The 24,902-nt window shown below is 49.3% G+C and overlaps 1 protein-coding gene across 3 annotated transcripts in view; it reads right to left on the minus strand.

Annotated features, from left to right (window-relative positions):
* TMPRSS2 (transmembrane serine protease 2) overlaps nt 1-24,902 on the minus strand; it is a 36,929-nt gene that overhangs the window by 1,904 nt on the left and 10,123 nt on the right. For 2 of the 3 annotated variants that reach the window (XM_058523142.1, XM_058523140.1), the window contains exons 3-13: nt 23,585-23,804; nt 18,986-19,072; nt 18,059-18,178; nt 12,083-12,209; nt 10,595-10,705; nt 7,783-7,826; nt 6,608-6,776; nt 5,144-5,319; nt 3,891-3,986; nt 1,676-1,818; nt 234-1,186 (exon numbers count right to left, since the gene is read on the minus strand). In XM_058523142.1, coding sequence (XP_058379125.1) covers nt 1,010-1,186; nt 1,676-1,818; nt 3,891-3,986; nt 5,144-5,319; nt 6,608-6,776; nt 7,783-7,826; nt 10,595-10,705; nt 12,083-12,209; nt 18,059-18,178; nt 18,986-19,072; nt 23,585-23,804 — 1,470 coding nt within the window. In that variant the 3' untranslated portion in view covers nt 234-1,009. Of the gene's footprint in view, nt 1-233; nt 1,187-1,675; nt 1,819-3,890; nt 3,987-5,143; nt 5,320-6,607; nt 6,777-7,782; nt 7,827-10,594; nt 10,706-12,082; nt 12,210-18,058; nt 18,179-18,985; nt 19,073-23,584; nt 23,805-24,902 lie in introns of those variants that run through there. The other variant, XM_058523141.1, reaches the window with a different exon arrangement.

Raw genomic sequence — 24,902 nt, forward strand, 5'->3', positions numbered from 1 at the left:
AAATCAAGCTTGACCTCAGCCACTGAAATACATCAAGTGTTTAATGAGTGCTTGCTTTCCACCCCACTATCTCTCCTGCACTCCACGCTCTGGCCATGCTGAGCCACTGGCAGCTCCCTAATCACACCGTGCTCGCCTGTTCTCTCACGTCCCAGAGAGACAGCGCACCCCTTGGTCCGGCTCACCTCCCTCCAAGTGTCAGGAGCACCTCCCCCACCCCAGCACACCCCAGCCCCACCAGCTTTCCTCCACCACGCAGCCCCCAACAGGACAGCTGGGTTGTCCATCTCCGGCACCCGGCCCTTTGCCACTTGAGGACTGGCCTACCCCTGAGGTCACTGGAAAGTATTAGTTCTCATGGTTCCATTTGGGGGAGACACGGGCCAGCCTTGTTGGGCGATGCCCTCTGGTTCTGCCCCGCCCTCTACAGACCGGGTACCTTTGGAGACTTGAGAGGAGACAAAATAGAAGGCACCAGGAGCCCAGCCTTAGAAGCGGCAGAAATCTGTGAAAACTGCCAGTCCTGAGGGCCCTGAGATGCAGAGAGATCTAGTTCTCACCCAAGATGTGGGCAGTGCCCGAGCAAAGGGCTCTGCTGAGCACCGCAGGTCAGGCTGGGAGTCTGAGAGGGCAGGGTTGCAGGGCACTCCTGGGTCTTTCCCGTCTTCACAGCCTTTCCTTTTACCAGAGAAGCCCGGCTACTTCTCCACCCCATGGCACACTCAATGGGCCAGAGAAGGAGAGGGCACAGTCGTGAGTCGACTGGCTGATTTGCCTCCCTCTGCTCTCTGCCCATCGCCAAAAGTTTGACTCCATGAGGTCTGGGTGGGTTATCAGAGCCAGTTGAGCCAGAACTAGGTGTGGTCAGCAGAACACAAGGAAGCCCATATAAAGTTAGCTCTGAACCCTGGGAAGCGGAGCCCCAGATTTTTCATCCAAGCACCACTGGGCAACGTCTGGGCTCTGACGCCACAAGTCAGAGAAGTCAGTCAGAAGTCAGAGAAGTCAATCAGAGAGAGGACGGGAGAGTTACCCTCATCTGTTGGTAAATCCAGTCTGTGAATACTGTCACGTTTCCGTACACTCCTGGTCTGTTAACCTTGGCACATCCAGATCCCCAGCTTGTGTCCCCAATCAGCCACCAGATGCTGCTCTTCAACGTTACCAGAGGACCTCCACTGTCACCCTAGGGGACACAGCAAGTTACAGAGTTCAAACAACTCGCACACTCTATTGACCGTGCAGAGAGGGTAGGGGTCGGGGCGGGGGTCTCGGTGGAGGTTAGGAGCGGGTGTGTGAGTTCCATATCTCCTCCAACGAGATAACAGAAATACAATCCCAAAAAGAGACTACACCAGCAACAAATTTTAGTCCACATCAGCTAAGAGTTACCAAATAAATTGTTGTTCTTATTTTAAAATAGTCAAAATCCTCATTTCTGTTCCACCAACACTTGGACAAAATAAAAGCCTTTGTGAGGAAGCAGTGGCATGCGGGTGGTGTTGGTCAGTACAAAATGCTCTCATACCGTCAGGGGCCATCACTTCCTACAGCTGCACCAGGGCTGGCGCGGCGTCCCAGGGACGTGGAACCCTCGTTGGGGAAGAGGGGGTTCTCCTCATTGACTCAGGGGAGCTAGTCGAGACCCAAGGGTTGAATAAGAACTTGCAATTACCTGGCAGGAATCGATGCCTCCCTTCAGATAGCCTGCACAGATCATGGTGGATGTGATCAGGCCATTGTAGACATATATGTTGTTACATTCCGAGGGCTCAATCAGGGGCACCATGGCGGCGTTCAGCATGTCCGAGGTTTTCCCTAAGACAGAGGATACCATCAAGCTGTCAGTGCTGCCGGCAGCTCTCACTGGAAGAGGGGGACTCCCTCCGGAGACGTGCCACTGGACAGGTGGCCATGGCCCCTCCCTTTCCTCCCTTCTTCTCCCAAGCCCTCTCCTGGGGAACCTGGATTATCTTACAACTGGCGGGGCCTGTGTTTAATGCAGCTCTAGAGTTCAGTTGCAAGGAAAAGACTTCCTGTCTCTGGAGCTGTGGAACTCCATCTGTGTTCCAGAATCATCCTCTCTCATCACCCAGCCACTTGGTGCTATTGGATCAATTTTCCTCGTTTATCGCTCTCTCTTCACTGGACCATTCCCGGAGCACCCAAGGGGCTCCTGCCTCATAAACCGACCTTTCTCCACCCCGCACGATCCTCCATACACTGCCTCACTTCTCAGCTCCCCTACACCTTAAAACTCCTCTAAACAATTATCAGCACTTGTTCTCTCTACTTCTTCCGTCCCATCTTGCATCCTCCACTTGGATGTCTTCTAGGCACCACGGGATTAATGTGCTAAAACAGAACCTGTCATCGCGCACTTCTCCATTCTAATCCTCACCACCCCATATTCCCTGGCTCAGGAAATGGCACCACCACCCACCCTGGGGCTCAGATCACAAAGCTGGAAGCCCTCCTCCCTTGATTTCTCACTTTCCTGCCCGCCAACATTCAATCCATCAACAGATCTGGTGGCTCCATCCCAAATCTGCTAGGTCTCTCTACCTCCACGCCCACCATCCTGAGCCGCCATCTTGTCACAAAGGACCACAGCAACGATCCCCTTGCTGTTGTGTTCTGAATACTCTCGCCCCCACCCTTTCCGTGACTCCCCACACAGCCATCAGATCATGTCACTCTCTTGCTTAAAACCTCCTGACTGCTCCCTCTCTCACAGGGAATAGAAGCCAGTGCCCTCACCATAGCCTATGAGGCCCAAAACAATCTGGCCCCAGCCTACCCCCTCACCCCCGGCTCACCATCCTCCAGTCACACTGGCCCTTCTGTTTCTTAAACATGCTTGTCATTCAGATCTCAGCTCAAACGTCACCTCTTCCAAGAAGCCCTCCCTGACTACTCCAGCTATCACAACCATCTGCTGTATGAAAGTACCTAGTTCAGTCATTTGTCTGACCACTCCCTGGCCCCAGACACCCACAGAAGTAGGTGAACTTCCTGAGGGCAGAGCTCTGTCTTATCTGTTCGTTGCTGCGTTCTCAGCCTGTCGTAGGTGCTCCACAAATACCCGCTGATTTTCCCTTTCGTCTTGGCTGCTGTGAAGGCTTGCTCACAACCGTAAGGTTCAACTTCGGTAACTTACTCTAGACTAGATGCCAGGAGGTCCACCCCTGCCTCTCTCTCCCCACACCACGTGGTCTTTGTACTTTTTCACCTTGGTTTACAGGGTGACTATGTGCGCCCTAAGCACTTCCTGGAAGAAGGATGTAAACAATATATAAGATGCTTCTTTGTACCACTCAGCACTTCCACACTCCAGAAAAATGAAACAGCCAGGACCCCTTTATTTGAAAAATATTCTGGGAGATGAAAGCCAATTAGAACTGAATGAAGCTGAGTAGGCCTGCCCCAGGGGAGTCTAATTCCTCCTCCGTCTCTGCGGTGTCAGGGCAGAAGGACGAAAGCCTGGACAGCACGCAGCTGGCCCTCCCGGGTCACGCAGGCCCGTTCTCACGAGTCCGTTATCCCTCAGCCATCAAAGGGCAGGCGGAATTCCAGGGCAGCCCATTAGCAACAACAGGATGCAAACACAGAGCAATTGCAGAGCCCTCACATCTATATGGCCCTTATAGGTCAACAAGCAGTTTCCATACACTGTTCCATTTGATCTTAATACGAACCCTGTCTTAGGCAGGGCAGGTACGATTTTTCCCATTTAGCAGATGCGAAAACTGAGGCACGAAGACTGGGTGATTTGCCCAAAGTCATCCAATCACTCAGTAGTAGAACCAGGACTAAAACCCGACTCTCCCCTTCCGAACCTAGTGCTATGTTCCGGGGGACCTGCAGACCCGCGTGCCCAGGAGCCTCACCTTTCTCGTAGGTGGCGCCCCACCCGGAAATCCAGCAGGACTGTGTCGGCTCCAGCATCATGCCCGGGTTGGGCAGACACACTGGTTTCACTCTGTCTGTTTCAAGAAGAGAAAACACTGTAAGCTGGTCTGGCGTAACGGAAGGCCTGCGGTGACGGTCTCCACCGGGACCTTACCCACGTGGCATCCCTGAGCCTGGTATCACCACCACCCTGACCAAGGAAAATTCCAGATGCCAACGTGTCCTGGCAGTCCCACTTTCTGCCCCTGCCAGGCCCCTCCTTCTAACAGGCAATAACTTCCTTTCCGAAGTTATGCTACCTATAAATGGAATTATTTGCTAACTCTGCTTCTGAAAAATGCATAATTAACTTTTTTTCAAAGTTAAATCTTCAAAAAGTAGAAATTAAAAATACACAAGCTCCAGGTGACAGAGGGTAGGGAAGACACACACGTGGGCACTTCCAGCTCGCACCTTGGAGGCCGGTGTTGGATACGACCTCCATAGACCGGTTCTTCTATCTTTAAATTGCTTCCCCAACTTGAATGCAAACACCTCGAGGAAAAGGATGAGGTTTTGCTTCTTCTGTATGCATGTGGGGCTGGAACATTCCAGCCCCCCGGATGGACTAGATCGAGGCCCAGATAAGAGGCTAAGGGAAATCATGTTTGTTGCTTTATTGTTTTAAATTGTTATTATTTCAAAGTATCTTATTTTCAGAATTTATGTGAAAAACTGAAGTATCTTTACAAATTATAGACCAGTAGTTCTGAACTGGAGGCAATTTTGCCCCCAGGGGACGTCTAGCCATGTCTGGAGACATCTTGCTTGCCACAACTAGGGGGGTGCTCCCAGCATCTATGGGATGGAGGCCAGGGATACTGCTCAACATCCTACAACGCACAGGACAGATCCCCCAAACAGAGAAGGCCCTGGCTCCAGATGTCAATAGTGCTGTGGGTGCGAAACCCTTTCTAGACTCTCACATATTTTCATTAACTCGTCACTCTGTACAGTGGAGGGAAAGCACGAGGGTTACTGCTTCCCTCAACACACCCCAGGCACATTTTCTGGTGACCAGGCCTCTGCTGAGCCCTCTTATATCAGCCAACCCTCCTGCATGCCACCCTAACTCAGCGTGAATTCCTTCCTTCTGTTTGTCACGGAACGAGTTTTATTTCCAGTCGACCTCTCCTTAAAATCTGGTCAGAATTGTTCACACGGCCTGAGCCACACAAACAAAGATAGGTACCGTTAAAAGTCAGAGGTGTCTGCAGCTTCATAAGAGCGATGTCATTGTTCTTGGTGTTGGAGTCATAATCTGGATGAGAAATCACCTTTTCTATTCTGTATCCATCACCATAGACCATGAAAGATTGGCTCAAAATGCCTGCAAAGGCGGTCCAATACCGCGGGTTGTTAAGCGGGCTGGAAGATAAAGATGAATGCCACTCAGCATCTCAGAACCACAGAGACAACACACTCATTCTGAGGATCTCCAAAAGTAAGCCAGAGCCACGGGCCCCAGAGGTGACACAAATCACCAAGAGCCACACGGCACGACTAGCCAGGAGGTGGCTCAGGCTCCTCTCTCTCCCTCCCTTGTCGCAGCCTCATCCTCTCACACCATCCCTCTTCCAACCTCTTGCTTTGAATCCTGTCTCTCCTGGGCTTCTGCACCAGCCCACAAACCTTTGCAATCCCAAGAACACTTTTTCTTGGGCCAAAATGCCTCCCTGAGGTTTCAAACCCATTTCTGGCAGGACCGGGTCTTACTTACCCTTATATGCTGGAGCATTACCTGGCACACGGTAGGTGCTTAATAAATGTGTAGTGATCAACAGACTCTGGGTCTAAAAGCCATCAAGGCATCATTTTATCGGGATGTTTCCCTTTAAGAGAATCCCCAATCCTCCAGCGCCATCAGAACCCGGTGGATGGAAGGCAGGGAGCACCCTTGGGTAATAAACACTGCCTCCTTCCACTGTCACAGCGGCCCTCGTGAGGAGCAGGCACACCTGTCCTACAGGCGCAGACACTACGGTCAGACACCTCGAGTGGACTGTCCGAGGCCACACAGCCGAGAATGGCCGGGCCAGGAGGCGAGCCAGGCCTGGCCACACTCTAAACCAGAGAAACAGCTCTGATAAGTGAGGTTTCCTCCAAAACAGGCATGTCACCAAAAAACTCTATGTTTAAGAACAAAGGAGGGGAGACGATATCTTCCACAAAAGCTAAGGCTATAAATGACTACACCCTCGACCCTCTTTCCCCATCTGTGTGGGCAACGCTGCAGCCAAGGACACTTAACTGGGGGCCACAAAGAACCTTCTGGCAGGGCAGGGTGAGTGTGTCTGAGTTGCTGGGGACGAGCATCCAGGAGGGACCAGCCCTCCCAAGATGGCAGGGGCTTCAAGAGGGGTGGGACAGAGCTGAGAAGACAGCAGGCCAAAGGAGTTCTCAGTCCACACTGCCTCCCTGGGCCCAGAACTCTGCATGCAGTAGACGCCCAATGTTTACCCGCTGGAGGGGTGGGCTTGGCCCACACTTTATGTGCATTAGCTCCCCTGAAACGCGTGCCATTAGAACCCCCACTTATACATAAGGAAACCAGAGACTGAAGAGGTCAGAGACTTGACTCAAGGTCACCTGGCCACAGACCCCCCTCCAAACCCAGAAGCCCTCGGCCCCGGGCCCGCCCCCGCCATGGACCTACTCCTCCACGCAGTGGGCGGCAGTCACGATCCACTCGGCGGTGATGATGGAGCCTCCGCAGACGTGGACGCCCTGGATGTGCAGGCTGACCTGCCAGGGCCACTCTCCCTGGGCGGCGTTGTTCCCACCCACGATCCGGCTCTGGTGGCTCTTCGAGGAGACCCCGCACTCTGAAGGCGACAGGCACAACCTGTGAGCAGGAGCAGGGCCGCCCTGCCCCACCCGACGCCTGCCCCACTCCTGCCCGCAGCACGCTCCCAGACGGCTCCCCTCCCAGAGGTCCTGCCAGGCTGGTGGGCGACTGTAGCCACCTCTTGTTCCCGTCTGTTTGGGGTCTGACTTTGAGAGGACGTGTCCTGGTCTCTTTTCGGCTGGGGGGAGGAGAGGATGCTCCTCCAGTCCCTCTGAGATCCCAGGAAGCACCACTTCTGCTGGCACCGTGTGATTCCAGATACCCAGGTGGGCATCCTGGATAACAAGGCCCTGGGATCTCCTTGAGTCCTGGAGGGACTGAATGTTCAAGGGCCCCAAGATTCCCCAACAAAGGAAAGGAGGGCTTTCCTCATGTGGGTGGGAGACATGGGTCAGAGGGCGGGGCGGGCATCATGCTGTCTTGGAACCTAAAGAAGCTTGAGTGGAGCCTGGTTGGGAAGCTACTGCGGGACCACGGGGACATGTCACCCACTCAGGAGCGTCTGCCAGCTTCACGGCTTCAAACTGAAAAGCTGAGCTTCAGGACCAAGAGCGGTATGGGAACAAGACTGGGTCGTCCCAGAGAAGGGAGCAGGGGGACGATGCTTTCCACATTGATAAAAGGTTTGCAAACTATGAGTCACCCAAACACAGGGACGGGGATACCCACAGGGCCTCCAGCTCCACCTGGGGTGGGGCACAAGAGTGGGGCCCCGTCAGCCTCTTGGGCTCGCCTGTCCTCCGTGGGACGGCTGCTTCTTGGACCCAAGGCTGAAGGCATCTAAAGTACATCAAATTCAAGAAAGGAGCTCCTTGGGCAGAGCTGAGGTGCCGAGAGGGCACGAGGCTTTTGGGCACATCTCAACCCATTACCCCAGCTCCTTTCTCTCCCCACATCCCCCTAACACATAGGGGAATGCGCCTCTGAAGGTACAGAATGTTTCCTATTTAGAAGCACAAAAACGAAAACCAAGAATCACTTACCTATACAGCGTAAAGAAACCACTGTTTTTGAAGAACAGACATCACTGTAAAAGAAGAGGGAAAATTCTGGTCACAATGAGGAGACACTTGACTCTCAAAATACTTAGAAATGGGGGGCCGGCCCAGTGGTGTAGTGGTTAAGTTCCCGTGCTCTGCTTCAGCGGCCTGGGGTTCGCCGGTTCAGATCCTGGGCAGACCTATGCGCTGCTCATCAAGCCATGCTGAGGAGGTGTCCCACGTAGAGCAACTAGAAGGATGTACAACTACGACTTACAACTGTCTACTGGGGCTTTGGGGAGAAAAAAGGAAAAAAGGAGGAAGAAGGGCAACAGATGTTAGTGTAGGGCCAATCTTCCTCAAAAAAGAAAAACTTAGAAATGAATATTTTCTTCCAGTGTTCTCACTCCCCTGCCTCCCCAGATGTAGAAGGGTCCATGATTAAAGATTCAAATAAGGAAAGTAAATCTATATGGGGACAGTGGTAAAGAGCAGACACTAAGTCAAAGTACAAGGTTCAAATCCCAGCTGGGTGACGTTGCACAAGTTACTTAACCTCTCTGTTTCCTCATCTGCAGAATGGGCTAATAAAGCACCAACTCATAGAGTGGTTGTGAGAGTAAGCACTCAATAATGTCTGCTGTTGTTTTTATTCTTGGAATTTAAAATCACCCTCTAATTTTGTAAGGAAGCCGTTTGTAAATTTTCAGTTTCCTATGACTGCTTTCCATGTATTGCACAGAAAACAATGTAATCATTTGCTCGGGGGCAGAAGAAAAGAAAAGTTGCTCATGTGGGAGGTAAACATTCGGGGTTCCAAATGAAAAAGAAATAACCAATGCATGCTGGTGTAGAGTGGATTTTCCCCCTAATACACTGAGGAGGAGAGAAGCATCCAGGCATTCATAGCTGGCCGTGTATTCCGTTGAACACAAACAATTTCACGGAGCATCAACACTGGGCCAGACCACTGTTACGTGATGGAGCAGGAGGCAAACCAGCCCCCTGCAGAATCCTGTCTGAACAGACCCTGAGCCTGGTCCAAACCACACAGTGACCAGCAGCCCCCTCTGCTGGCTAACACGAGGGACCGCGGCTTCTTTGCCAATCACAGCTGTAGGCTGGCTTCCTGCCACCCACCTTCTATCAAAAAAGCATGAAGACACCAGTCACAGATCACCCTCACTTCCTGACAGCATCCAATCCAGAGGAAACCCCCACTTCCCTGAACCTTCCCCAAATGACCCAACACGAGCCCGAGTCCTATAATAAGTCCCTTCCGATACCTTCCTTCTAAGATGCCCACGGTTCCAGGGACACGGTGTGTCCTAGTGGTCTTTGGCAGAGAGGCATTGGCAATGCCAAGAGAAGACACGTTCCCATTAAGAGAAGATGTTTTCCAAGAGTCATAAGGTCTATTCTCTACATGGAGGCACTGCTGTGCAGCCACCAGCACCTGGGCACACAGCGGTCACTCAGACGAGCCCCACTAGGAGCCGAGAGACTCAGGTATCAAAGGGCAACTTCTGAAAGCAAAGAGGAATGTCTTCTCACCCCCTCCACCCCCGACATATATACCGGACACTACCTGCCAGCGAATGACCTTCTCTTCTTTCCTCCAAACCCTGCAGCCACCTTGTGAGTTCCCGAGGCCCTTCTCTTCCCCTGCCCGGCCCTGTTCCCCCTGTGTAACCAAGGGAGACAAAGAAACACTCGGCGTTTAGAAAGAGCCCAGGCAGCTGTGTTTAGCTTCTCGGCAGGCAAACCGCAGCCCTGCTGTTTTGATGGGCACACCTGGCTGTGCACACCCCTCCTCCTGGGATCACCCTGTCTCATTCCTGGGGACAGCCAGGCTCAGGGCGGTCGGGCAGAAGTCAGCGCCCCCTGACACCTCAGCTGGCGGCCACCAGGAATGCAAACGTGCTTCCGGCCTCCCACCCACGGGAAAGCAGGGGTGGCATGATTAGTTCATCCTCCCCTAAAACCTGAAGCACCTGGCATCTGGCCGGGAGGGAGGTGATGGCTTGGCTAGCCACCTACGGATGAGTGGCAGGGACCTGGGAGCTGAGGATGGCTTTGTGCAAAGGACACTGTGTGTCTTTTACATTAAAGAACATTCAGATGATAATAATGATTCTAGGAAAACATTTTAAACATATGCAAAACAAATGAGTAGTATAAGCCTACCGCTCTCTCCACCCTCCCAACCAGTTAAGCCATCAATCCTGGGACCTGTTGCTCAGGTTCATTTCCACACACTGGACACAAGTCAGCTGCAAGGTACAAGAAATGTTGGCTGAACTGAACTAGCCATTCCCTCCCAGACCCTCAGAACACTGCCCACCCCTCGTATGGCATCTTCTGGCACTATGGCCTGGGGCCAAAGGACTAACCATCCCTGCTCGCCTGGGACTGAGGGGATTCCTGGGAAGGGGGACTTCCAGTACTGAAATCTGCAAAGTCCCAGGCAACCAGGATGGTTGGTCACCCCAGATGGGACCCCGAGGTTCTCTTAGATTCCTAGAGATACACTGTGACACACAGGGGGGCACGTCTCCAATGTCTGGAGAGTAAAGAAAATCAATAAAGTAGATCTCGATGTTGCAGCGTTACCCAATACCAATGAGGGCAGAGGGCACAAATGAAAGGGCAGATAAACCTCAGCCGCTTCCCGACAATGAACCCAGAGCCACTCAGAGTGACCAGTCCTGCTCAGAGTCCGGTCTCCTCCAACTCGGGACGGTGATTCCCCATAGGGTCTTCTACTCATTCTCATCATAAAATTTTTTAAAGGAGAAAAGAAATCAGCAAATACCTGTGGTACAGTTTTTTATAGAAATCCATACTGTTGGCACTTGTGTTCACCTTCATAAAGCTTGTGGCCCTGCTGTCGTCCACCACTCCTTGGCTGGAATAAAAACTATTCCTAAAAAGACAGAAAATATTATTTAAAATAATGGTTAAGCCACAAGAAATCACAGGTCCTATGTGATATCATAACACTTCTCATGTATGATTCTCAGGTTAAGAGGGGTATCTTAGCATTTTGGAAAACAAAATCCGAAGTTCTAATCAGGTGACATTGTGTTATCACCATCTTTCAGTCTGATAACCCAGAAGTGTCAGGTTAATGCCCTCCATCAGTCGTGTTTCTAATCTAGTTTGGGTCAGGATAAAGAAACGATGAGAATGAGGATGTGTGAGCACATGTAATCTAACAAAATTTACAGATGTTAAGTGTCTCCAATGATAAAATACAGTATTGGCGGCCGGCCCAGTGGCACAAGCAGTTAAGTGCATGCACTCTGCTGCGGCGGCCTGGGGTTCGCCGGTTCAGATCCCGGGCGCACACCAACGCACTGCTTGGCAAGCCATGCTGTGGCGGTGTCCCATATAAAGTGGAGGAAGATGGGCACGGATGTTAGCCCAGGGCCAGTCTTCCTCAGCAAAAAAAGAAGAGGATGAGCAGATGTTAGCACAGGGCTGATCTCCTTACAAAAAAATAAAAAATAATAAAATACAGTATTTCACCAGCTAAGACACTAACTTTGTTATGGAGTGGTAATTCACTTTGAAAACTGGCATGTTCTATGCATTCTAGAATTGCATAGAAGTCACATGGGGGCACCCCAAGAAGAGAAGGTAAAATCACATGGCCTTTCCCCGTGAGGCCAGAGGGCTGCTCAGCTGTCCCCAGTGATGCTCTGGTGAGCCCCTGGCTGGGACACTCTCCCCTCCCTCTCCCACCATGCCAGTGGCTATAGGCAGGAATGAATTGTCTTATATATAAATCTGATGACCAATTCTCTCCTGCTCAAAAGTCTTCAATGCCTCCCCCATGCGGGCAGAGAAGGTCGTGCAGGATCTGTTCCCTCTGACCTCCCCCCCAAGCCCTCCCCAAGCGCCCCTCACCCCCAGCCCCCACCCAAGGAGGTGGGTGGAGTCATGGCCTCAATGCTGCCTGGAGCATCCTCAGGAAGAGAGCCACCCAAGGCGCTCGGCCAGCACCCTGGACCACTGACGACCGAGGCACTGGACGGTCCTGAGTAACCAGGAGTGGATGGAGGCCCAGGAGGAGGCAGGGCTGGGTGGCAGTCAGCCACGCTCACTAGACGCCGGGCACAAGTTCCACCTGCTGGTGTCCCGGCCCAGCTTAGGGAAGGAGACACCTGTCCAAGGCGTTCCTGTGCAGGCTCTTCCAGGGAGGGGCAGAGAGGAGCACTGATCTTTCTTAAGTTTCTGCTGCCCATCATGTCTTCATGGCCCCACACCCCACCCCTGGCGCCGAGGGCTCCAAGCTCACCCATAGCCCATGTCCTGGCAGGCGGCCCTCCCGTAGCTGTCACTCCAGTCGTCTCGACACACGGGGTGCCAGGAGTTCCTCTCAGACGAGTACACCTGGAGGATGAAGTTTGGTCCGTAGAGGCGAACTGCATGAGGGAGAGTCTCCGTGAGTTCCAGACATTTGTTCGAGTTGCCCATGAGCCCCCTCCCCTGGACACAAAGGCTCGGGAAATGGTGGCACCAGGTTCCCTCTTCCCAATGCACTGACCACACAGGAGGGATGCTGTCAATCTATTCTTTCTCTGCTAAAAAGTGCTCTTTACCCCAAAGAGTTGAAAACAGGTATTCAGATGAAAACTTGCACACAAATGTTCATTAGCAGTGTAGTCATAATAGCCAAAAAGTGGAAACAAGCCAGCTGTCCATCAATGGATGGATGAACGAGATACGGTCTGTCCATACAAGGGAATATTATTCCGCCACAGCTGGGAATGAAGTACTGACACATCCTACAACACACGTGAGCCTTGAAGGCGTGATGCTGAGTGAAAGGAACCAGATACAAAGGCCCGCATCCTGGATGATTCCATTTCTGTGAAATGTCTAGAGTAGGAAATCCATAGAGATAGAAATAGATTAGGGGTTACTTAGGGCCTGGGGTGGGGAGGTGCAGAAGGAGGGGTAAGAGGGTGATATCTCAAGGTTGCCTTATGAGATGATGGAAGTATTCTAAAACTGACTGTCGTGATGGCCGTATAGATCTGTGAGTATATAGAAACCATTGAAGTGTGCCCTTAAAAAGATGAATTTTGGGGGCTGGCCTGGTGGTGTAGCAGTTAAGTTCGTGCACTCCGCTTCGGTGGCCCGGGGTGTGCCAGTTGGGATCCTGGGCACAGACCAACGCACCACTCATCAAGCCATGCTGAGGCGGCATCCCACATGGAGCAACTAGAATGATGTACAACTATCTACTGGGGCTTTGGGGAGAAAAAAGGAAAAAAGGAGGAAGATTGGCAACAGATGTTAGCTCAGGGCCAATCTTCCTCAAAAAAAAAAAAACAAAAAAGAATAAAAATTATTAAAAAAAGATGAATTTTATGGTATGTGAATTATATCTCAATAAAGCTATTTTTAAAAAACAATGAATAAGATAAAGTGTTTTCGAAAAGTGCTCTTTCAACAATCACTTTGTGACCCCCTCTTGCCCAAAGCCTGGACCCTGGCAAAGCGCCTGAGACATGCCGAGTCCCCTGGTGTAGGCTCTGCCACTAACTTTATCAAGGTTTTGCCAAAACAACCCCCTCTTTTGTTTAAAGAGATAAAACATTAAAGATACAGTTTAAGCCCCCTTCCTATTCTGTTCCCTTCTCTCTCTCCCTGGAGGTAACCACAATCCAGAGTTCTGAGAACTTCATCGTGTGGGAGAGCACATCAAGCGGCATATTCACAGAGCGGAATCCTACATGACTTGAGGATTAACCAGAGTGTTGTGTATTAACATGAACGATCTTGAAAACGGCATTGCATAAAAGAGGGCAAGTTGCTAAATGTTGTGTTCCATGTGACACTACTTATGTAAAGTCTAAAAGTATGCAAAACTGTGCTCTGTGGTTTTGGGGGAAATATAAGTGGTTTAAAGTATAAAATGAGGACCTGGTTACCTCAGACCTCATAGTCACCTCCTGTCTGTGGCTCCTGAGTCACTGGACTGTGCTGGACATCTCGGGGCTCATTCCTCCATGAAATGACCAGCCTTGGCCTGATTACTTCCTAGTGCTTCTGTGATGACTGGTTCCACATACCACATGTGAGCTGGCCACATGTTAGGTGAGTGAATAAACAAACCATGGTCCATGTAGATAGTGGAATATTACTCAGTGCTAGAAAGAAATGAGCTATCAAGCCAGGAAAAGACATGCAGGAACCTTAAATATATATGACGAAGTGAAAGAAGCCAATCTGAAAAGGCTACCTACTGTATGATTCCAATTCTATGACATTCTAGAAAAGGCACAACTATGGAGAGAGTAAAATGATTGGGGTTGCCTGGGGCTGGGGGAGGAGGGATGAACAGGTGGAGCACAGAGGATTTTTAGGGCAGTGAAACTAATCTGTATGATCCTATAATGATGGATACACATTATTACACATTTGTCCAAACCTACTGCCCACATGTAAACATATTATACATTTTTCCATAACACCAAGGGTGAACTCTAATGTAACCTAAGGACTTTAGTTAATAATAATGTATCAGCATTGGCTCATCAATTGTAATGAACGTACCACATCTAATGCAAGATGTTAACAATAGGGGCAACTGTGTGCAGCGGGGGCGCATGGGAACACTGTACTATCTGCTCGATTTTCTGTGCATCTAACACTGCCCTAAAAATTAAAGTTTATTACATTTTTTAAAAAGTAACTGTAATTAAATATTTCCAAAAGTAAAACTAACACTGTGACGTGGTAGAGAGTAAGGGAAACATTTCATTCTTGATTTGTGGGTAATTTTAGGGATTTTTTTTCCTTCCACTCAAATGCTAACTAGGAAAAGATGCGAGTTGATGGTCCAGAGGGCTGGAAATGGTCTCATACAGCTCTTTTTTTTTTTTTTTTCTTTAAGTATTAAGAATTTTTTTTAGCTTTATTGAGGTATAATTGACAAATAAAAATTGTATATATTTAAGGTGTAAAACTTGGTGTTTTGATATATGTATACATTGTGGAATGATCACCACAATCAAGTTAATTAACATACCCATCACCTCACATAGTTACCATTTTCTTTTCTTTCCTTTTTTTTGGGGGTGAGAACACTTAAGATCTGCCCTCTTAGCAACTTTCAAGTGTACAAAACAGTATGTTAACCTCAAGCGGCCACAGAAAGCATAGCAATCGATGTAGGAAGTGAATTAATGTGAAGAATATATATGTATCCTTGGAAAGAAAGCTCTACACACATTCTTGAATGCTTTCTATGGGACGGGTGATGCTCATTAGTGTCAGAAGACGCGCATTTCAGTTAAAAAGAATTTCCACTCTACAAGGTGGTCAAACTAAAAGCACATCCCACGTGTGCTCTGATCTAATATAGAATACACACACGATGTCACATTCATCTACTTTGTTTCATGTGAATCATCAGTGTTGAAATTAGATAATACCAAATCAAGGAGGGACTAGCAAACCACAAATGCACAAACCCTCTGACCCAGCAATTTTTCTTCTGGGACTGTTTCCTACCGATACGCTCACATGCTTGGAGCATGCACGTTACAGCAGAAGGTGGGCAGGACATGAATGTCCACCAAGAAAGGTCTGGTTCAACAAGGGCACGTCCATACGAGGAACACCGAGTGTGCGGCAGAGCGGAAGGGGGAGATCGTGTCCCGACAGGAGATGATCTCCAGGACACATTCTCAAGGGCTGTGGAGTCAGTTGGATTCCCAGTAACCATTGGGAAATGGAGGAATAAGAATGCAAACACATATTTGTTTTTTATGCAAAAACTCTCTGGAAGGAGAAGCAAGAAATTCATATTATTTGCCACTAAGAAAAAAATATGATTGGCTGGTGAAGATGTGTGTGTGTGTGTGTGTGTGTGTGTATATGAGAGTGTGTGGTGTTTGTGTGTGAGTGTGTATATGAGTATGGGGGTGTGTATGTGTGTATATGAGAGTGAGTGTGTATATGAGTGTGTGGATGTGTATATGTGTGTGCATGTGAGTGTGTGTGTGTGAGTTAGAAAAACAACCCAGTGCTTTCCTCCTCCTGGTGTCTTTGTTTCTTGTGTGTCTCCTTTTCTCCTCACACAGAATGCTTCACTTCTGGTCACAAATGTGTGGGGGTTTTCCTCACACCAAGCAACTCTCCACGACACCAGCTGGGTGTCCTACAATTTAATTATGATGCTGTTTATCTGGAGATAGCATCAGATCCCACAGGTTAAGGGCTCAGTCCCACAAGACTGCGCTCCATTCAGACACCAGTCGCAAGTCCAGGTTGTCACCCGTGCTTCTGACCGACTGGCTATAAACCAGAGGTCCCCTGACCCCCTTCTCAGGTTCGATTTATTTGCTAGAGTGGCTCACAGAACTCAGGGAAACAGTTTACTTACGTTTACCCATTTATTATAAAAGGATATGATCAAGGATACAGATGAACACCCAGATGGAAGAGATGTGTAGGGCACGGCATGTGGGGAGGTGGCGGAGCGTCCATGTCCCCTCCAGGGATGCGGCTCTCCCAGCACCCCCTGTCTCCCTGTGTTGTGTTCAGCAACCCGGAAGCTCCCTGACCCCTGTACTGCTGTACTGGGATTTTACGGAGGCCTCATCACGTAGGCATGATCAATCATTAACTCCATTTCCACCACTTCTCCTTTTTCAACAGAATGGGGGGCGGGGCTGAGAATTACAAGCTTCTCATCATGGTTTGGTCTTTCTGGTCACCAGCCCCCATCCAGGAGCCCACCCAGAGTCGGCTCATTAGAGCAGAAGATGCTCCTGTCACCCAGGAAATTACAGGGGTTTCAGGAGCCCTGTGTCAGGAACTGGGGTCATAGGCCAGATATTAGAACCAAAGGTGCCCCTAGTATCCTTATCACTTGGGAAATTCCAAGAGTTTCAGGAGCTTTGTGCCAGGAATCAGGGGCAGAGATTAACATGTATTTTCTATTATCTCACAGTGTGAGTGTATATATGTGTGCGTATGTGAACGTGTGTGAGATGTGAATGTGTGGGGCGTGAGTGTGTATACGAGAGTGTGTGCGTGTAAGTGGAGTGGGGGAGATGAGATTTTTCCCTGCATACCCTTTGGTACTTCCTGATTGTTGACCTACTTGAGTATATTAACTCTTAAAGCATTTAAATAAATACAACTTCAATATTAAGAAGAAAGAGAGAGAGAGACTCTCCAGGTACCAAAAGGAGTTTGTCTTGCTAGAGTTTATTCACGCACGCAGGAAAACATTAAAAGCCATTCCATCTCATACCGTAACTACACTTGCTCAACTTCAAAAGTGCCCTGCTATATTTAAGAAAATAATGACAACTATATTAAGACCAAAAGAAAGGCAAGGCATTATGTGGAAAGTTTAAAGAGTGGGTGAGTCACTTCCAAGTGCAAACACTCCCCAGGAAGCTCCCTAAGGCACGAGGCTGTGCCATAGGAGCCCGCAAGACAGAGACCAAGCAGCGACCCACAGGCACAGGTGCAATCCCGGGGCCCCGGCTTCCTCACTGAGGAATCCCACAAGCCGGGACCAACAATCCACCTCACACAGGTGCACGACCTGGAAACGAGGATGTGCAGGCAGACAAACCTCACCAAGGAGGGCCCACAGGAGAAGACAGGTCACCAGGAAGCAGAACACTGTTTTTCTCCAGCACTAACTGCATGAAAAGTTATCAGCTCGCAGAGGACGCAACAGGGGGATGGAGATGAGAGCTAATGAGCACAGCTTTCGTAGTCAAGCATCATTTTCCCTGTTACCAGCCCCTTACCACCCTTGAAATCACCTTCAAAAATTAATAGAAAATAATGAAAGCAAGTCCAGTGCCAGCTCTGTGACGGCAGACACACACGACTATAAGGCAGCTTGTTTTGAAAATAACACAGTGCACTCCCAGCTTCACATTTTCAACAGTTTGCTCGTTTTAATTGCCGTGCGGGGACGTCCTGTGGTGGTTGGGAGCACACATGTCCGACTGACCCCTGGCCCTGTGGTCTCCCTCCCGCCCGCTGTGTGATGCTGAACCAGGAGCACATCCCCTCTGAGCCCGTCTCCTTATCTGAAAATTGGGGTTGGACCCAAGGCTCAGCCTCCAGGTAGGGATTCAATAATGTGATGGATTGACGTGCCGGACACAGGCCTAGCACCATCATGGCCCACACCGGTCGTGGTCTCCATGGTGACACTGGGAGTCCAGGCACCCAGGGCCAGGTGCACAGTCCCTCCAGCACAGCTCTGCACGCACAGCCCGAGACTCACCGCACCGGTTCTCGTCCTCCCCATTGGGGCAGTGCAGGACCCCATCGCACCACTGGGAGGAGTTGATGCAGGTTCCCGAGGAGCCGCACTCGATCCCGGACCTCAAGCACTTGTGCTCCACTTGCAGAGAGACAGGAGGGAGACTCCAGTCAGGCTCAGAAACCAAGAAAACCTCCCAGCGCCCAGCAGGAGTTCATGGGTCTCCAAGCCCCAGGTAACAAGAGGGAAGAACCCTTTTCCCCCTTATTTCGATAAGGAGGGGATGTGTCCTTGCCACCAACATATATCAAAGGAAACAGGGCTGGCAGTCAGCAACAGAGAAGCCCTGGGGTACACTGCTTCTGGGGGGCCAGTGAGGAAGACTCCTAGCATGGATTTGGACCACCCCCCATTCCCTCCCTGCCACACAAGTGACTTCTGTGATCCATAGACATCGTGAGCCTGCACTGCCTCCAGCTGGTGGAAAAGCCTGGGCTGTGGTCACAGGAGATGGCGCGGAAGGGCACGCCCTGGCCTGGCGCAACCACTGTGGGAACTGAGACACAGGGGACCAGGGGTGGCCCCAAGTGGGGGAAGCTGTGCTCATGGGTGCTGGGTGGCACCTAGTGCCCCAAAGCACTAGATAAACTGAAAATGCTTCTCCCACCGTGTGTCAATACAACCCAAATGGCATGGAGTTCTGAGAAACCACAGATTAAGAGGAAGCACACGGGGCAGATACAACCACCTGGACCACGAGAGTGGCTGCTTCCAATGGTTATGCACGCTCCACCGTAACTAAGCAGAAGGAAGGCGAAGCCAGCTCGTTTGGAAAGAGAAACTTCGGGAAGGGCTAGGGGTGGTCCCCCAGCCCAGGGAGCAAGACCACTGAATGGTCAGCACAGCATAACTTCTCCCACTTGCTTTGGGCGGCTCCTCTGCACTTACAAAACTTCCAGAGCAGGATGGCGGCCACCACTACTGCCGTGACGAGGACCCCCAGGGTGATGGTCACGCACACTGCTTTCTTAGTCTCTGGAGGAAAGAGGCAAGTACACAATTCAGCTGCAGAATTTTTCAGAAGTTGCCCTCTCAAATTTTAACCACTACTTTTATAGCATATCATGTCGAGAAATAATTTCTTATACACTTAAAAATAGGACTTTTAATGTTAAGAATGTATTCTTGGAGGTCTTACTTCTTCCAGGGCACTCAACTTTATGCTTGTTGGAGAACAAAAGGAAGAAACCATGATATGAAGCAACACACGCTAAAGTTAAGCTCTTAAAAAAAAGTATAGTCTTTTTTAAAATAGCCAAATAAATGATTCGTGTAAAAAATTGGCTGAAAGAGGAAAGGTACCTTGTTTCAGTAACTACAAGCATAAGCAAAATTTAATGTCCTCGAAACTATCATCTCCACATCAGTGGTACTCAATGCAGAATAAATGGTCTTACTCAAGACGGTTTAGTGAATGGATGCTACACACCCACACCGCCTTATTCGACAGCCACTTGGCGCATGTGGCTATTCGCACTACAATTAATTATCATTAAATGGAATTAAGTCAAGTTATGTAAATTCAAGAGCTCAACAGTCGCCTGTGTCCAGTGGCTACTGTACTGTCCAGGGCAGATGTAGAACATTCTCATCACTGTGGAAAGTTCTATTGGGCAACACTGACATTGGCCCTAAAGGGCTGAGGGCAGGAACAATGGGCTCACATTTCAGCCAAGAAGAAAGGCATTAGGAAAAGGTCACCAGTGTTCTCTAGTCAAAACAAACCAATGGGCCGTTGTTGGTCAGAGTGTGAGCCAAACATTGTATCAAGTTTCAGAGGACACGCCAGACACCACCACCCCAGCAATCCTAGGCAGGGCACAGCCCCAGGCCCGAGTGCTCCTAGAGCTTTCCTTGGAAGACAAGTGGAGAGAGGAGGAGAAGGTATTTAAACAGACCCTCCAACCTCCTTAGCTTATCCAGGAGGGTGCCCAAGTTGGAGAGGAAGGGTGCGTGGGGGGGCCACCTGTACATACAGGTGTGCCTATGCTTCCGGAAGTGAACCAGGGCAAGTTCAGCTTCTGGAGTCAGACAGACCAGAGCTGACCCAACTGATCAGGGCTCAAAGCCACGCCTCTCATTTCCTTGTTACATCCTGCGAATTCCAGTCTGTTCTCAAACCGTAACAGGCCTAGGAATCGCCTGGGGCACCTGTCCACCAGTTTCCTGGCCCCCATCGCCAGAGATTCTGATTCGGTTGGGAGCCTGAATAATGAGAGGGAGGCAGGAATTTGCAGTTGTAACAGGCTCACAGGTGAGGCCAGGGCCACTGGTCTGAGGACAGCCACATGCCACCGGAGCCTTGTTATCAGAACTTGGCCTCAGGTGCTTATGTCTCCCCACAGGCAAGGTGGGTCACAGAGGCAGCTCCAACAGGGGAAATTTCAAATGTCCAATTTGACCCATTAGCCAAGGACAATTTCTCCCTTTGGGCAACTTCCCCATACATCATTTTATCTAAGATAAAGTAACTTGCCTGGTGAGCCACAGGATATTAAGTTCAGTATTCTTAACCCCTAACTGAGCGAGTGGCAGTCTGCTCAGGAGACTGAGCAGGTGGGCAATGGGGAGCCCTAATTTTTCCTTTACTGGACAGGCATTTGTCATCAGAGTCTGCTCAGTCCAAGGTTTGGTCCTGGTTTTCAATCACTGCTTTTGTTGAGATTATTATAACTTACTATTTATGTACCTTCCTCATTATCAATGTAGTCTGTTGTTGATTCGGCCCTACAGTTTCTAGTGTCAACTATTTGCAAAACCACAGGACTGTTGACCTTCAGTTCTCCAAATCCCAAACTTTAAGGTGTGTAGGCATTGCAATTCAATGTGAAACATCTATGACTGTTGCCAAAGCAAATAAATATATTAAGTCCCAAAATGCCCCTTGTATTCCTGATGGGGTTCTTCTGATTTGTGCTATTTAAGTAACTTGTTACTTAACTGTCAAGGCTCTGACAAGGCTACATACCTCATGATTCCAACTACAGTCGTGCACCTCTTAACGACGGGGCTATGTTCTAAGAAATGCATTGTTAGGAGATTTCGTCATTGTGCGAACATCATAGAGTGCACTTACACAAACCTAGATGGTCTAGCCTACTAAACACCTAGGCTCTATGGTACTAATCTTATGGGACCACCGTCGCATACGCAGTCCGTTGTTGACAGAAATGTTATGATGTGGCAAATGACTGTATATAACATTCTGGAAAAGGCAAAACTATGGAGACGGCAAGAAGACCAGTGGTGGCCAAGTGTTGGGGGCAGAGATGGAAGGATGAGTAGGTGGAGCACAGATGATTTTTAGGGCAGTAAAGTATTCTGTATGATCCTGTAATGAGGGACACGTATCATTATACCTTTGTGAAAACTTATAGAATATACAACAAAAAGAGTGTAACCCTAATGTAAAACTATGGACTTCAGTTAATAATAATGTATCAGTATCGGCTCATCTATTGTAACAAATGTATCACACTAAGGCAAGATGGCAGGAGAAACACTGGGGATGAGAGAAAGGAGTATATAGGAACTCTATACAATTTTTATATAAGCCTAAAACTACTCTAAAAAAAACCAGTCTATTAATTTAAAAAATTCCAAGGCCAAATATCACACTTATAAAATGTATGAGTTTCTATGTGTTATAAGTCAATAAAATATTCTAAAAAATAATACCAAGTTTAGATCACTAAGCTATTTTTGAGTCTAAAGGGCAGTTTTATAATGCAGAATCATATGTGTAGGCTCATATTCTTCTATTATAAAGGTAACTGATAAGGGATTTATATGTTCCTGTCCGATTGACTGTCATCACAGGTTTCTCCCCTGGAAAAGTAGAAACGTGTGTCAGGCAAGTGGGCTCTTTCTGTCGGGCTGGGTTGGACAGTCACTGGTATGGGTACCACCTGTTGAAGGTGCTGACCTCAGGAAAGGACCCTAGGTTTCTGACCACTGTCCTCTCTCTTTAGGAGGCAGCTTCTACTGTCGGGGGTTCCTTAACCCTCCCCCCACCGGGCCTCCTTCCGACCACCATGACGGACGAAGACCAGGGGTTTTCAGCCCCGGCCCTACTGACATTCTGGCTGCATCATCTGAGTTGCGGGGGGCTGTCCTGTGCACTGTAGGATGTTTAGCAGCATCCCTGGTACCAACCCAGGAGATGCCAGTAGCACCTCCCTCCCCACTTATAACAACCCAAACTGTCTCCAGACCCTGCCAAATGTCCCCGGGGGGTCCTGAGAACCACTGGTCCCAACCTACCCAACCACCACCAGAGAGACATCAGCGCAGAGACAAGTATCTCCCTGAGCAGAGAGAAACTGAGAGAGGGCAAGAAAGAACCACAGAGGAAAGGAGCAGGGATGATTAAGGAGGGGTCATGAAGAGGTAGCAAAGGCAGGAATGACAGAGAGTAGAGGCTGGCGAAGAGAAGGAAGGATGCAAGAGCCATTTGTGAAGGGAGAGGGAGGCGGACGCCAGGACTGGGGCAGGAATACGAGAGTGACGGCACTTGTTAAGAGCTGGGGAGGTCTGGGGAGGTCTGGGGAGGAGCATACAGGGCTCAAATAGTAGAGGTATTATTCATCTCCATCGTCTATGATGTGGTGGTGGGCACAGGGAAATTCACTTTATTACTAATCTTTAACCGCACAAGTTGTATTTATATGTTTGCATATCTCACAACATAAAAACATTAGCAATGAAAATGTTTGTCAGTATAGCCACCGTAGTAGTTCTAGTGTTGGCTGTGCCAGTCCACCGCTGTACTAGCTGTGCCTGGGTAGTTCTTAAACTAGCCTGCACTGAAAGCCAGGAGGGAGTGCAAGAGGAGGGGGTCTGGAGAGAAAGGGGCCAAAATGAAATGCAAAGAAGAGGTGAACGAGAGGGTAAGAAAGATGTGGGATCAAAGGCCACACAAGCTCCACTTCCTCAGCTCCCTCTACGACCCACTCAGGTCTGTCCAGAAGATCATTAGAGCCAAGAGAAACGTTGCAGATGCTTCTGGGTGACAACCACATCAGCCACTTAATTCATGGACCACGTAACACTTATCAAGCATCTTAAACACGACCTGCTGTATGTGGGGAACTGTACCACAAAGAAAGCTTCAATAGTTTATTCCTGCAGCAGGAGCTTACCATTTATTCAAGATGCTACACCACTACACCACGCAGGCAAGAAACAGCACAGAGAGGCCTGGCCTGAAGGACCACCCCGGCCGATTCAGGCAAAGCTGGTACAGGAGAGTTAACGGAAGATGAAGATCTTTGCAGCCCGGAGTCCCTGCGAGGCTCTGGACAGGTCAGACATGGCGGCTGATAGCCTTGAGCCGGATGCAGGAGAGGGGAAAGACAAGCTAAGACAGACGAGCCCCAGCAGATGAGGATCGTCAGCAACAGAGCTGGTGAGAGCAGAGAGCCCACGAGAGAAGGCAGATCCCAAACTCGGGTTCCATTATAGGAAATAATGCAAAAAGGGTCCTACTTGAGGTGCATACTGTCCCCGATGGGGATTTGGACTGCCTGTGGACGACGTGTGTCGAAGCCCGAGTCGGAACCGTTGTGGAGTACTGGGGTACCGAGGGCGGGTAGTGCTGAGCCGGATACGCTCCGTAACCAGGGGCCACCGGGGGCGGCCGGGGATAGAGGCTTTCCGGTTGGTATCCATGGTTTTCGTAGTAAGGTCCAACACCTGGTGGTGATCCCTAAACAATTAAAAAGAAGATGAATAATGTAAAACCCCAATTACGCTAAAGGTTAAATGTATATCCCACCACACTCAGACAAGGCACTGAAACGGAGCCGCAGATTCTTGAGAGTGTCTATAATTATGCCGAACACTGAACTTACCCGAAATACAAACTAGCCAGGATTTTCAATTGTCAATAGTTTTTGTTTTTGTTTGTTTACTATTCATTTTTTAAAACAGAGAAAAAGTAAATGGCTGACTTCGAGATTTAATTTAAAAATTTAAAAAAAATGTGCAGAAGTCTGGGAATGAGTCACTCCCCTAATAAATGAAGGAATGAATGAAGCTTCCCAGCTTCAGAATGGGGGCGCAAAGTCATGAACTAATGATATCAGAATTATAATGAGAATAATACTAGCTAACATGTGAGAGCTCCCCTGCCACCGGGTGTCTGTATTCATGACCTCCTTGAAACCTGACCATAACCCCTAGGATGGTACAGGTATGATTGATAAGCCCATTTTGCAGAGAGGAACACAAACGACAGAGGTTAAGAAATTTACCTGAAGGATCATACTATACGTGTTATTCTGAAAATTCCTTTTCTATCGCCTCTTCTCTTATGGAGATGCATCATCATTTACTCACCATCTCTTAATAATGGACATTTAAATGGTTTACAATTGGGAGCTGCTAGCGGTTCTGGGGCAACAAGCATCCTTATACAGCACACGCATTTTTGTGGAGAGTGTGTAGATTTCCGTATCTACATCCCCAGGAGCGGAATTTCTGGGTCCAAACGTGGAAGGTACTGCCCCAGTCATAGCATTTTATTCCCAGCTCCATCCTTCAGCTGGTTTCTGTCTTCCTAGAATGACCTTCTCCTCTTTCTCTTTCTACTTAAAAATTGCCTTCTCAAGGTCTACCCCTTCGAGACCACGCCCACCAGGCCTCTATAGACCCCACCAGCCTTCATTCTTCCCTGTTTCAGCTCTCCTCAATCGCCACTGGCTCGGCCACTCTGGGGGGGCCACATCTCTCCTCTTATCAGTGCTGAGGTCACCATACAGAACTTCTTCCCATTCTTTAATTCCTGCCCCCTGTTTCTTGTTGA

Source organism: Diceros bicornis, chromosome 27 (assembly GCF_020826845.1).
Source record: "Diceros bicornis minor isolate mBicDic1 chromosome 27, mDicBic1.mat.cur, whole genome shotgun sequence".
Lineage (NCBI taxonomy): Eukaryota > Metazoa > Chordata > Mammalia > Perissodactyla > Rhinocerotidae > Diceros > Diceros bicornis.